General features: G+C 49.4%; 1 protein-coding gene across 1 annotated transcript in view; it reads right to left on the reverse strand.

Annotated features, from left to right (window-relative positions):
- The window catches only part of LOC149124577 (uncharacterized), a 133982-nt gene extending 120703 nt beyond the window's left edge, over positions 1-13279 (reverse strand). Inside the window, exons 1-2 of the mRNA XM_089303300.1 lie at positions 13178-13279; positions 12098-12822 (exon numbers count right to left, since the gene is read on the reverse strand). Of these exons, the coding sequence (XP_089159426.1) occupies positions 12098-12822; positions 13178-13279 (827 nt within the window). The remainder of the gene's footprint in view (positions 1-12097; positions 12823-13177) is intronic.
- Positions 13280-14218: the final 939 nt, after the last annotated feature.

Raw genomic sequence — 14218 nt, forward strand, 5'->3', positions numbered from 1 at the left:
AGGTGCTTCCTCCTGGTCTCCCATGTGGGTGCAGGGCCCAAGCACTTGGGCCATCCTCCACTGCCTTCCCTGGCCACAGCAGAGAGCTGGACTGGAAGGGGAGCAACCAGGACAGAATCTGGCGCCCCAACCGAGACTAGAACCTGGGGTGCCAGCGCCGCAGGCAGAGGATTAGCCTAGTGAGCCGCGGCACCAGCCAAGCGTATGCCCCTTTAAAATCAGCTCATTTCTCTTTCATTGTCATCTCACCCAGAGCCACCTAATCTGCCACTCTCCAGCCCAGCACTCACTAACACTGATGACTCTGGAGAGCACAGGCAAGCGAGCAGCCTTACAGGCAGGTTCCAGAAAGATCCATCCATTCACAAGTGCGTGCCCCAGCCCAGCTCCCACTGCAGGGGCAGCAGAACAGCAGCGCTTGAGGACATTCATTACTCAGGCCACAGGCTATTTTTCTTTCTTTTTTAAGATTTATTTATTTATTTGAAATGCAGAGCCAGAGAGAGGCAGAAGCAGAGAGAGATGGAGATCAAGTCTTCCATCTGCTAGTCCAGCCCCCAAATGGCCACAATAGCCATAGGTAGGCCAACCGAAAGCCAGGAGCCAGAAGCTTCTTCCGGTCTATCAAATGGGTGCAGGGGCCCAAGGACTTGGGCCATCTTCTACTGCTTTCCCAGCCCATAGCAGAGCAGAAGTAGAGCAGCCAGGACTAGAACCGGTGTCCATATGGGATGCCGGCACTGCAGGCAGCGGCCTTACCTGCTAAGCCACAAGCACTGGCCCCAGGCTAATTTTTCAATACTTAAATTCTTCCTCTACCAACACTTTGAATTTTCCCAGGCCTCGCGTCCAGTAATTTTCACTCCTGTTCATTTTAAGAGCATGCCCAGTGTGTGCTGCTCTGCTCAAAGTTAACTTCCTCCTGCCATCTGCAGACAGAGCACCTACAGTCCGGTGCTTTGTGTGCCCTTTGGAGTGTCTTAGTTGAAGACACCTCTAAAGCGTTTTCTTGATGGAGACTCCTTCCCTCGATCCCTTGTGCTTGCCTGGGAAGCAGGGGAAGGGAGGAGGCCATTATAGGACTGCTGGAGTAGCAAAGACCAAGACTGTGATCCAACACAGGTGCAGCCTGAGCAGCACCACACTGCCCCAGCGTCATCGCTAAGGATCCCAAACTGCTCCTTCATGTCCCCTTCCTTACGGCAGTGTGTGTGACTACCAAGGTGGCCACTGCTCTGCTTCCTCTGACTCACCTTCTTAATCTGCTTTATACTCAAAGACATTCCTTTCCTCCCAAGGCATCCGTGTTAACCTTCCTACCACTGTTGCAGAAGCACACACACTTCTACAGGCGACGAGATGGAGGGGGCTGGAAATGCACGGGACACGCACCTGTACGCAGGAAAGTGAAGTGCCAGCAAAAGCAAACCCTGATGTAAGCAGAGGTTTGACCTGTAACCCGAAGTACATTCAGGAGTGAGTCAGGATACCAGTACGGTAATATCTGAAGGCTATTACACACAGCGATGAGGTCAGGAACAATGACTGGCGGAAAGTAAGATAGGGAAGGTTAGCAAGCAAGGGGTTGAAGGACAGAATAAAAAAAGGCATTGGAGGGAAAATGCCGAAACGTCAAATAAATGTGACAAAGAGAAAGCGAAGTCTGGAACACCAGCAGCTAGGAGGGAATGAAAACTCAGGAAGGGTATGAGATGCCCAGTGGCAAGGCTCAGACTATAACTACAGATACCTATAAATACAGAGCCAGGACTGGGCCCTCCAGGGTGGGAGGCAGGCACCGCAGTGACGTCTGAACCACTACACCAAGTGCCCGCCCCACGGATATCTTCCACCTCAGATGCAGCTAACAAGATTCTTGCAGTGGAAGAAACCAGAACGTCACATGAGAAAAACCTCATCAGATTTATGACATTTCCATGCTTTGAGAAACTGGGAAATGTCGAAGTCGGAAAACAGAAATCTCTTCAAGTATTTTCCACTGAGGAAATTCAATACAGAGACTTGGTACTCAGGGGATGGAGGCGCAGAAAGCCTAACACCGGAGAGTGAGGTGGTTCCAAGATTAGCAGCATCAGGAAGCCACTACTTCCCCCAGGCTTGACAGATATGAGCACGTGTGGTGTTGCTGCAGTCCTGGGCCAAGGTCACTGGTGAGCAACCCTAACCTGTGTAGGAGGGTCCCTCGAACAGGTGCTGTGCTACAGCCAGGGACTCCCACCCCAGGAAGACTGCCTGAAGCCAGGGAACAGAAAAGAGTACCTGGCTCTGCCCTGTTCCCTGCCCTTTCTCCCCACTGCCTCCCAAGAGCTGAACACAGTGAGCGGGCAGCCTGCAAGGTACAGACAGGGAGAGCAGGAGGGAAGGGCAGGGAATACTGCCCCCAGCGCAGGAGGGGAGGATGGGCGTGCTGCTGCGGCAGGGGGAGTCCTGGTGAGCTAGAACGAGCACACTTCTATTACGAAGCCATGCTTCCAAAAGCTCTGCTTATTGTCATGCAGGCGTCACAAATGAGGAATATGGAAGCTCTGGCTTGTGGCGTGGACTGCTGACCTTCCGGTCACATGTGGGTGGCTCCGGGGCTGCTCTGTAGAAATCAGTGTTGAAAGGAGGTTGAGGAACGCAGGCTGTACTTACCTGACTGCAGATACAAAGAAATCAGGATTTGTCCAAGCAGGTGACCTACCTTCTTTCCTTCCTCCCTCCTCCTTTCCTCCCCCTCCCCTCCCCTCCCCCCTTCCCTTCCCTTCCTTTCTTTTCCTTTCCTTTTTTCTTTCTTTCATTGCAGAATGAAAAAGCTCTGCTTTTTTTACATTCTTTAAATATCACATAAAAGTAAATACACACACAAATGAGTTCAAGTAGACATGAGGGAGTCTGAACAGCTGGGTAGACTGTACAGACGTCAGTGTCCTGGCTGTAATTCTGCACTCCAGGTTCACAGGGCGTTACCCTGGCAGGAACTGGGTAAAGGGTACACAGGCTCTCTCTACAGTATTCCTTACAACTAGATGTCAACCAATGATGACCTCCAAATAAAAAGCATAACTGGAAATGCCACAAATACGTGCGTAGCATCCTAACTTCACAAGGCGTCTTCCTTCCCCTGGTACTTCACCCATCACGTCCCCGGCCTCTCCCACGTTCGCATGCTCAGTGTTTCTGCCACCGTGATTCTTTGTTCTCCCTGTGAAGCGAAGCCAGGGAGGCTCTTTGTGGGCCCATCTGACAATTTCTCATAATTTGGTCTTTCTTTTGTCATTGACTTGGTACTACTTCGGCTAAAATGTGATGGTGTCGGCTTGCTCTTGGTTCACCATTCACATCTCTGATTACAGACAGAGCTAGAATATTAGTATTCATTCTTGGGACAATTAGAAGGCTCCTTTATCTTACTTCATATCATCTAACAAGCTTTAACCTGTTCATTACATAATGAAGCATTTAATTCAAAACTACTCTCTCTGTGGCCTGATGCTTGCTTTCTCCCACTCTCTGTGCCCCTGGCTCTCTGTTGGGAGCTGGTGACTTAAGAATCAGTAGGGGAAAACTGCAGTCAAAAGCCTGGCTGTATGACAGAACAAGAGGGAAAAAACGAGCCTTACCCCCCACCCCCAGCCGCCACTCATTCACTTAGCTAAAATATAGGCTATCGGAACAGCAAGGAAAACAATAGATATAAGTGCATCAAGAGTCACGCCAGGTCTTCCAGAAACTGACGGAGGATGAAAATCACCTCTTGGCCAAGAGCAAGGGGAAAAATCACTATTCATCACAAAATGGCCATGAATCATAGATAGCTCCCCAACTCTCCTCCTCTACAACTCTACAAATCCTTCCTGGAAAATGTAACTTTCTTCCTTTAATGATCTGATGGTGAATTATTTATATTCTTCAATTTATCTTTCCTTCGTCTTTTATTTATGCCCAGGAATTATACTACTTAACTCTAGGAAGCCTGACTAAGATTACAGGCAAGACAAAGGATCCCCAATCCTTGCATGGTGCCAAGTCTAATGGGCAGAGGCGGGCAATGGGGCAGGGAGAAGGACTGACTGCAAGCTCATTTGGAGACAGGCAGTGAGCTAAGTGACCACACTCCCCAGGCTTCTAGCCCGTGCTGACTTCTTCCAGACAACTTTCCATCCAAATCCATCTCGAGTCCCTTCCTGCATCTCTACCTGCCAGGTCACCTCCTTAGCGTAAGTTCTCCTTATTGGCCGAGCAGTGCTGCTTCCCAGCCGATCCCCGAGCCCCCAGCTCCTCTGTCATTAATCCATTTTCTACATCTGCTAGAGTGATCTTTCTAGACAACAAATCTAAAGCAGCAATACCCTCATCCTTTCTAAAAAATTCACTTATTTTCATTTTATTTGAAGGTCACAGAGACAGAAATCTTCTATCCATGGGTTCACGCCTTTAAAACAGCAAGAGGCTGGAACCCAATCTGGGTCTCCCACGTGGGTGACAGGAACCCAATTACTGGTCAGGGGCTGGCTCCCAGTGTGTATGCTAGAAAGCAGCTGGATCAGAAACAGAGGAGCTGGGGCTCAAGTCAGACACCCTTGATTTGGGATCCAAGTGGCAGCGTAACCGCTGTATCCAATGCCCGCCTCTTACACCCTCACCTTATCCTTCTGTAGTTCCCTATTTTGCATATCTTAAAGAATACCCCCTGAAGCAGACCTTGAAACCGAACTCAATCACCAGTTATTTGTTTGGGAGTGGATCCTAGGAAGTGCTGGGAGAGAAGAGGGGAAGGGAGGCAGTCGCTAAAGCAGCAGCGGCCAGCAGGCTGAGCTGTGGGGGACCCTGGGACACAGTGTAGCAAATGCATCAAGCTATTGTGCCTGAGGGTTGAGCATGCAAGAGTTATCACCTCCTGTCTTCTGTCACTGTCTGAGGCCTGCCCTTGTGAGGATTAACTACAACATGCCACCAAGCTGCCATACTTGTGGGAGAGAAACCCCTCCAGGGAGAACAGGAGAGGCTGGCAGACACATACTGGAGCAGGGGGTGTCAGGTCATAGGACTACAGAAATGACCACCAGGCCACAGCCCTTAGGATTGCAATTTTGGTGGGTCATAGATGAGACTCAGAAATCAGTATTATGACAAGCATCTCATGGGACTCCTATAAATGAGCAGATTTAAGAAAAACTGGCAACATAAAAAATCTTTGGTGGACCCTACCAGGTCCTCCCTGATCTGTCTTCTGCTCTGCTCTCTAGACCAACTGACCCCAACACCTGTCAAACCACACAGAATGTGGGCACTTCCTGCAAACACAATGTTCTCTGCCATGAGCACCTCCCTGCTAACGCTCCTGGGAAGCAGCAGGTGCTGGCTCTTCCCGTGTGAGTCTTTGACACCCACATGGGAGGCAGGGATGGAGTCATTGGCTCCTGACTTCAGCAAGGCTCAGCGCTGTGTTGTGTGAGTATGTAGAGTGAACCAATAGATGGAAAATATAGATTTCCTGTCACATGCCCCCTCCCGTGTCTCTGCTCTTCTGCCTTTCAAATAAGTAAAAATGAATAAACTTTTTCAAAAAGAATCTTTATGATCCCCATAGCCAAATACACTACCATTCATATAATAAATGTTCAATAAAAATTAAAGAAATAATCTCCAAACAAAAATGCCTATAGTATGGTATTATTTAAATGATATTTAAAAGTTCCCTAAATAAAATCACCATAAAGTAATCTTCCCTATCTGTTAAAAACAGTACGTACAATTCCACTATTATAATTAAATACATGAGGGTATTTTAAAATGTTATGTGGGCAAATGGAATTAAAAATTTATTTTGACACTAACTTTTTTAAAATTTTCAAATACATTTTTCATAATATGCACTTTCCGTGAACATTTTATGTACTGAATATCTGATATACACAAGAAACTCAGGAATCCTTCCAGAATAATACAGGTTCATTGCCTTAATTTATCCAAAATGCTTGGGACCAGGAGACAAAAGTTGATAACGTCAGATGCGGAATTTCCTACTTGTATTATTTCATTGACACTCAAAAATTTTTCCAGGTTTTTGGTTTAAGGTTGATCCACCTCAGGTGTGCAGTAAGAGGAAGAGGCAGTATGAGTATGTCAGATTTTACCTACCTTGGGATCCTGCCAGGGCAGTCTCAAAGACACGACCTCTCCCCATCTACTTCATGAAGACGGCAGCAAGATTAGGAGACAGGTTTGCTTCAGTGGCACTGACGCTGAGGACTACGACTTCCTCCTTTGGCTGTGGGCCCTGATGGCACCTTTGGGTTCTGTCCCACAGGTGCATGATGGCTTCTGAGGCTTGCCCGATGCTCTCTGGCAATCGCAACCAAAGCAGAGGTTCCGGCCACTCAGTCATTAAAGACCTTACCGGGGGCTTTTCTCCCACTGCTGGGGATGTTAGCCACAGCACCTTGGCCACACGCCAGCCTGGATAATTACACCGGGGCTAGCAAACTTCACCCTCCAGCACCAACTAAATAAAGTATTCCTTTGGACTTGCTGCTATAATCTTTGTTATGCTGCTGTGGGCTATTAGAGAGCTATTCTATACTTAGGATGGCTGTATTTGGGGAAAATCAATAGCCCTGGTATAACTGTCTACACTGACAAGAAATATGCTCCGAAATATCACTAGGTTAGCTATTTTGGAGTTTTTAGAAAGAAATAATTACAAACTACAGTAATTTTGTCTTCATCCTCTATACTTTATTTGCACAAAGGCTGGTATGTTTTCAATATTACACAAAGAGGGAGGGAAGGTACATTAATTCACAAAATATATATACAGAGTGCCTACCACATGCCAAACTGTGCTGTAGGTACTGGGCACTGTTTTAGGTGCCATGGGTTACACTGTCAGCATAACTGTGAAAATTTCCAAAAGGGAATAATTCCCTTTAAATCTTCCTTTGCTACTACGTTTCTGAATATCTGAATACATCATCTTTACTTTAAAACTATGATGCAGAGTTCACCCAAATACTTTCCTGTCTAACCTTAAAATAAAAACCTACAGGACATGAAATTCTATGTGGATGTGATGTGAGTGGTAGTGAGTCTCAGAAAGAGGAAACACGCTTTTCCAGCTAGCATGGAAGGTAGCAAACGGGAAGCTGCTCACAGATGCTGCTCATATATTCATTTGTTTGCTTGTTCTTAGCAATCATTCTATATAGGTAGGTGAGAGTTTACAGGTTATAACAGCAGAAGCTGACATACGAAAATTGAAAACGTAAATATCTCTTGTTTAAGGTCCTCTTTGCCATATTAAAAAAAAAAAATCAGGCCCTTTAGTTTTCCATCACAAGGATGAAAAGAGCAGAAACAAAGAATGTGCAGGTATTATGTATCTTTTTATACATACACATAAACACACATTATCTTGTAAATGATAATAGGGGAGGGAAGTTAATTGAGTTCCAAGAGTCCAGTGCATTAAATGTATAAACCACAGAATATTTAACATCCCACTATGCACCCTTGAAATTAACATCAATTCGAGAGGTCCTGAACATGTACTTTTCCTGAACAAATGGCACACTACATCCAGACAGTGAGTACAGTGAGTTACCCTGAAACCTGCCAAACTGTTGTTTGAAAACCCTTTTAGCTAGATGTTAATAGCAGGCTTCTAAAACTAGATTAAACATGCTGTAAATCAATTTACTGCCCCCTACAAATCTGCCATTGTGCATCTTTTCTGGTGAAAACGGCTCTTCAGGGGTACTTAATACTATTCGCTACACTGTTTCTCCAGGTTTATCTACTTAAGGTGTTCCGTTAAAGTTAAGTGCTTGCTTTTGTCATGACTCATAAACAATGGAGTAGACTTATTAAAATTACATGAGGAACCTGGAAATGCATCACATACAGGATACATTTCCTGAGTTTAGAAGAAATGCTTCAATAGTGCATATGTGCTCCAAGTTTGCCACCCAATAATCTATTTATCATTTTAGAATCAAGAAACAACCTGCACTGCTCTCTCTCAGAGACAGATGACTCACCCTCTACTAATAGGCGGCGGGTAACACCTTTGGCAAGGCTGTGATGAAAGACTGCAGCCAGAATCCTGCAGCCCAGTGTGTGCCACCTGTTTTAAGGAGCCCAGATCACTACACCAACAATCTGTCTATTGTGTCAAAGGACAGGGGACTGTAACAAATGACTGGCTAATTAGATACAATGTTTAAAGTCTTGCAGGCATACCAACCGATCAACACCATCTTCAATCTCATCCCAGTTATAAATTCACACAGAGAATAAGAAATTATATTAAAGGTTATCCAAAACTATGAACACTAGCAAAGCAAGGGAGTGGGTGTCCTCGTTCTGGGAATGAGGTGGGAGTCAAGAGACTTTTGGAGGTTGAAAGCAGAATACACCGCATACATTTAAAACCAGTTTACCAAAATTAAATTTTTACTCTCGTTTTTTAAAGATCCATGTTGAGATAAAAAAAAAAAAAAAACTGGGTTATAAACTTTATGTGCATATAAAACAAAGAATACTTCCAGGAGGAAAGTAGGGTAGAAAGGCTCAAGAGTTGCCAGGGGAAGACATCCTGAGCCTGGCTCTGTCACGCAGGTGGAGTCCCATCACCTCACTCTCCTCACTCTGCCTCAGTGTCTTTTTTTTTTTTTTTTTTTGGACAGGCAGAGTGGACAGTGAGAGAGAGACAGAGAGAAAGGTCTTCCTTTTGCCATTGGTTCACCCTCCAATGGCCGCTGCAGCCGGCGCACCGCGCTGATCCAAAGGCAGGAGTCAGGTGCTTCTCCTGGTCTCCCATGGGGTGCAGGGCCCAAGCACTTGGGCCATCCTCCACTGCACTCCCAGCCACAGCAGAGAGCTGGCCTGGAAGAGGGGCAACCGGGACAGAATCCGGCACCCCGACCGGGACTAGAACCCGGTGTAGGATTAGCCTATTGAGCCACGGTGCCGGCCCCTCAGTGTCTCTTAAAATGAAAGGGTTAGGTCAGAGCAGCCCCCTCTGCTTCCCTCCCAGCAGCAAAGTCCTGTCATCCATTTAAGGTATCTCAGAGAACTCAAGTTGTGCAATATCCTACCAGCACCTGATGGCAGCAGAGAATGGGCTTACAATGTTTAGTAACTAAAAGGGAAGAATGAGAAGGATCTAAACACTCCACCCAATCTTGAAATTTTCAGTTGATTCTAGCCTGAAGAGGGCAACTGAAGTTAGAGGCTTCATGTCATCCCGCAATAACAACGTTATTCTTATCAGAATAAAAACGTTACTATTCTTTTTAAAACATCCAAGAAAAAAAAGAAACAGCTTCACCTTCCACACATGAAACTTAGACCTGTCTCATTTGGAGGGCTGCAATGCCTGAGCTACAGTATGAGTATCAGGATGTGGAAGCAGCTGTCAGGGCTTTGTTTTTCATTCACAGTAGGTGGTTGCCAGGCAACAAAATACTATTGTCTGTTTCCATGATCTATTGGCCAATTCTACTGGTGATAATGCTTTCTACAGTTTAAAACAGGGCCACCTTTTGGACAAGAAATAAGGGGGAAAAATCTAAGCGTAACAATAGCATATATATGAACAAACGCATTGAATGAATCCTAAAATTATGTGTGTAAATATATAACGGTGTGCTGACATAAGTGCAGATATTTTGCATAAATGCATTTGTGTACCTGTAATTATACAAATCTCTCTACCTATAAGCCCATCTAAACTTCATAGGCCTACAACTGGAATACTAACCCCTGGGGGAAATCAAGGCATGAACCAGAGAAACAAAAATGTAGGATTATTTCTCCTAACAATAGCAATAATTTCCAATTTGTCAGATGTTTCAAATAGTGTCCCTGGAACATGAAGTCCTGCAGTCAGTAGAATAATTCTGTCGGCTTACATAAACATAATAACTGGAGAGCCTTTACCATCTACTTTGAAATCATCCAACATACTTAATATGCTGTTTTACTTGATATGATGCGCTACCAGCATGTAGAGAGAGAATTCAAATAGGGCTGCTGTTTACACCCAAGAATCTTAAAATGTATTCGTCTTTAAAGTAATTGAATTGTTCTCCCTGGAATAGCCTCATGTGATTCCCCACTTTGTTTTGTTATGGGTCCCTGGGGAATAACAGTCGTGCTATGTTACTGTTGCATATTTCTCCAGTTTACAAATAAAATAGCACACAGTGTACTCAATATAAAGTTGTCAACATTAACTTGCATCAGTGGCTGTTTGTTTTGCATTGACAAGGCTTCTAAAGATAAGAATTACAATATTCTTAGATGTACAGACACAACATCAAAACAGCCTGAAGGAATTAAAGCTGGAAGACGCCAGAGGCAATCAGGCCTTGAAATGAAGAGAAATCAGGACCATTTAAATACACATATATATTTCTGCAAAGGCCCTAAATAATGTCAGAACAATCTCTGGATTTCACGCAGGGCTCATCTGTCTTTCCTCACAATATCTCAAAAGCACGTTAACTATTGAATGCGTCCCACTAGAGGGGACTTTTCACTTTTGGAAATTCATTACCACTTGCAAATCTGTTTATTACAAGAAACTGGAAAAAGCACTATCCATGATGCGGACAGACGTTGTTACTATAAAGTCTCCTCTCAAAAGGGCGGTGCTAGCAAAAGGAACGTGTGCTAATACTGAACTAAATAACCACGTTCCCGGACACAGGTGTTTTCACGCAAACGCACCCACCTGGCCCGAGCGTCCGCCCGGGCGTCTCCTTCACACCTCACCCTACAAGCGACCTCCTGCCTTCTCACCTGTGTCTCTCCGCCAAGAACCCATCTTGCTGCCCCTTTCCCCACCCTCCTCAGAGCCCTTAAGCACCCTCCAAACTACCAGACTCAAATCTCAGCCCAGTTTGCCACGAAACCCCCTCTTACGCACTTGCTTCCCGCATTCTCCGAGATCTTTTTTTAAAAAACCACTACCACAGACCAAATACAAGCTTCATAAAATTACGGTTAGACGCCAGGTTTGGGTTTTTTATTTTGTTTTTTAATGTTAACAGCAGTGAAAAATTGAGGGAGGGAAAGAAAAAGAGAAAGCCCAGGTGTGTCCTCCAGTGTAAGGAGAGTAGCTGATGGCCACACACAGGGGGACGCGGGGATCCCACCCCGCTAGGCTTCGCCCCCTGTCGGGCCGACCCCACTTCCCCCATGTGCTCGCCGCGGGATGACAACCACAACACTCCAGAACCACCCCCCTCCGAAAGGGGGCGGGGCTGCGCCCTCAGCCAATCAGGACCCGCGAGCCCCGGGTGTCCAACCTATGGGGTAGCCGTGGCCGTGCAAGGGGAGGACGTGGGGTGGTCGGGGAGGGGCCGCGTCCGTGGGAGGCGCGCACGTGTCGGGAGAGGCGGGGAGCCGGCGGGCGTGCAGCCGCGGGCTCTGCACCCCGGCAGGCTCCGAGTCCAGCTAACCCCAAGCCTCCGGTGCCTGGGGCTAGACGGGCCGGGGCGCGCTCCTGCCGAGCAAGACCTGTGCAAGGTGTCCGAGTGCCCCGTGCGAGGGGACACTTACAAATAAAAACAATAGTAGCCGGAGCAGACCGGAAAGTTTACAGTCTGCACCAGAGCGCCGGTCCTGGAGGCAGGGAGGCAGGCGACAGCCTTCAAAGAGGAGGGGAGGGGGCCGGCGAGCGCAGGACGGGGTGCCGGGGGCGGCGCTGTCCAAGGTGCAGGGGAGGCGGCTGGCGCGCGGCGGGCACCGAGCCCGGAGCCGGCACCGGCTGGCGGGCAGCCGGGAAAGCGCCGCCGAGGAGCTGTCGGGGGGCGCCGGGAACCCCCGGGCTGGGAAAAGTCACCGGGCTCCAGCTGGGGTCCGGAGAGGGAAGATGCGGGGTGTGAGAGCGGGCTGCCCCGCAGGTTCCACGTACCCCTCCCGACCAGCCTCACCTCTAGCTCCGCTCCCCTCCCCCCTCGCCCACTCCCCTCCAAGCCTCCGTCCCGGTGCCGGGGTGGGGTGGGGTGGGGGGCCAGAGGCGGGGAGCCCCTCGCTCCGAGCCCGGACAATCGGGGGGCATGCTGCGGGCCCCGGAGCTGCTCACCTGGGGCCGCGGTCCGGGGAACCAAGGCAGCCTGCCGCGCGGAGCCGGGCGCCGGGCGCGGCACGGCTCCTCCTAGCCTCGGCGTCCTCCTCCTCCTCGGCTTCTCCCGGAGTCTGTCCCGGGCACGAAGCTGCGCGACGGGCCGGGCTGCGGCCGCCGTCCCCTCGGCCGCCGCTGCTGCAGACAGAGGACGCCCCGTGGCGGCTGGAAGCCTGTGTGAGTAGCGGCGCGCCCGGGAGAGGGGATCTGCCGAGGGGCGCTGGAGACTCCGCGGCTCGGGGCGCGCGGGCGTGCGCACGCGCGCCTGCGAGTGTGAGTGTGTGTGTGAGGGTGTGTGTGCGCGCGCGCGCGCGCGCCCACGGGGTGGGGGAGTCTGAGGGGAGGGGGAGAGAGGCCGAGGGATGCTGGCAGGGACCGAGGCAAAATTCTTCGCCCCCGGAAATCCGTAAAGCTGGGGGTGGGGGGAGGATCGAACGCCGGTCTCGCTGGAAGAAAGCTGCCGGCCGGCGGCGGCGGAGGCGAAGGCAGCGCGGCGGGATCGGGGCCGGCCCGAGTCGAGCGGAGCGCGCAGCCACCGATGCAGCAGAGGTGGCGCCCGCAGCCCACGATCGCGCCGCCACCTCTAGGGAGGAGCCGAGGCCGCTCGCTCCCGCCACGGCCGCCGCCGTCCAGACTTCTCCCCTGGGCGCCGGGAGACGAGAGCTGGGGAGGAAACCCCACGGTTGCTATGGCGACCTTGGAGGCCTTGGGGTCCCTAACGGCCCCAGCGGGGAGCCCAGGCGCACGTGGCCGACCCCAGTCTGGAGCGGGCGTGGGGTGGGCGGTGGAATGGGGCCGAGCGCAGCCCACTGCCTGGCCTGGGCGCAGGCGGCCAGGGGAGCCGCCGGGACCTCACCGCCTGCGGTCGAGGGCGGGCTCCCCACTCCAGGTGGAATCTGTCCTTTTTTAATTTTTTCCCCCTCCTTCTTGGAAGCCACTTTTCCTCAAAGTTATCCGCCTCCCAGTTAAAAGTGCCAGCCTCCTCTTTGTTAGAATTCAGCTAACTGCAAGCATCCAAGTCGTGAACTCCCCTGCCCCCACTCCAGGCTTCCTCAAAGCCACGTCGTAATACCCTAGAGATAAACTTGGGAAGCAGGTCTCGCCCTTTAAAAGATGCCCAGGGCTATTAGCCTGTTTCTCCATGCTTGTTTTAAATGCCGAGTGGAATTTGTTTCACCCAGGAATTCCTCCATGGGTGATAAGGTCCCGCTGATACTTGATATATCCTTCCTAGCAAGAATCTTCCAGGCTGAGATTGGGTTTTGCATCCTCATGGCCTCCAGTACCTAGCATAGTACTGCGTGCATAGTGTGTTCTCCATAAATGTTGAATGAACGACATGGTTTTCCAGCTTCACATACCCTGAAGGCAAAGCCTTGGATACTGGGAAAGTCGTTGCCACCACACTGGGCTGGCTAGATTTTAACTTGGGCTGTTTTTCCCGGTTCAAAGAAAACAAAGAAAGACTGACCCATGGTACAAAAAAGGGACCAAAAGGGGCTGGCCGAGAGAGCTGGGCAGGGACCCCCGAGGGGCTAGGCTGGGTGCCTGGATGTCAGAAGGGGAAACTCTGCTTCATTTTGACCCCGGGTGGGTGGGGGTTGGGGAGGGGGCGGCCCATCGTCTCAAAATGTGACTATCAGCATTCATTCGAAAGTTTTGCTCCCTCTTTGGGACCAGAGGACCAGGAAAAGAATTTTTAGGAGAAATGCATGTTTCTAGAATCTTGTCCCTTGTCTAAAGCAGCCCTTCCCCAGACACGGGTCATCACATACGGGGGCAGCCAGACTGCTCGCCCTGCCAGCACCGCGTCTTCCTTCTTCAACCTGGGTATATGTGCAGTGGTCTTGGAAAGGGAAAGTCCGCAGTGTTACACTCCATGCTACGTTTCCACTCCTTTGAGCTCAGACTTCTGCCGGCTGCTTCCCTCTCTGCCCATGGTATCACAGCTGTGACATATAACTGAAATAATGTGAAGATTCAAATGGATTTATTTGAGTGCTGCCGTGTGCTCTGTAGTGGGGGTCCCTGAAAATGATTTCTGTATGTCACTCAATTTACCGTCTTCTTAGGAGACATTTG

This window comes from Oryctolagus cuniculus, chromosome 9 (genome assembly GCF_051225735.1).
Source record: "Oryctolagus cuniculus isolate XC-2025 breed Fujian yellow rabbit chromosome 9, ASM5122573v1, whole genome shotgun sequence".
In the NCBI taxonomy this organism is placed as follows: Eukaryota; Metazoa; Chordata; class Mammalia; order Lagomorpha; family Leporidae; genus Oryctolagus; species Oryctolagus cuniculus.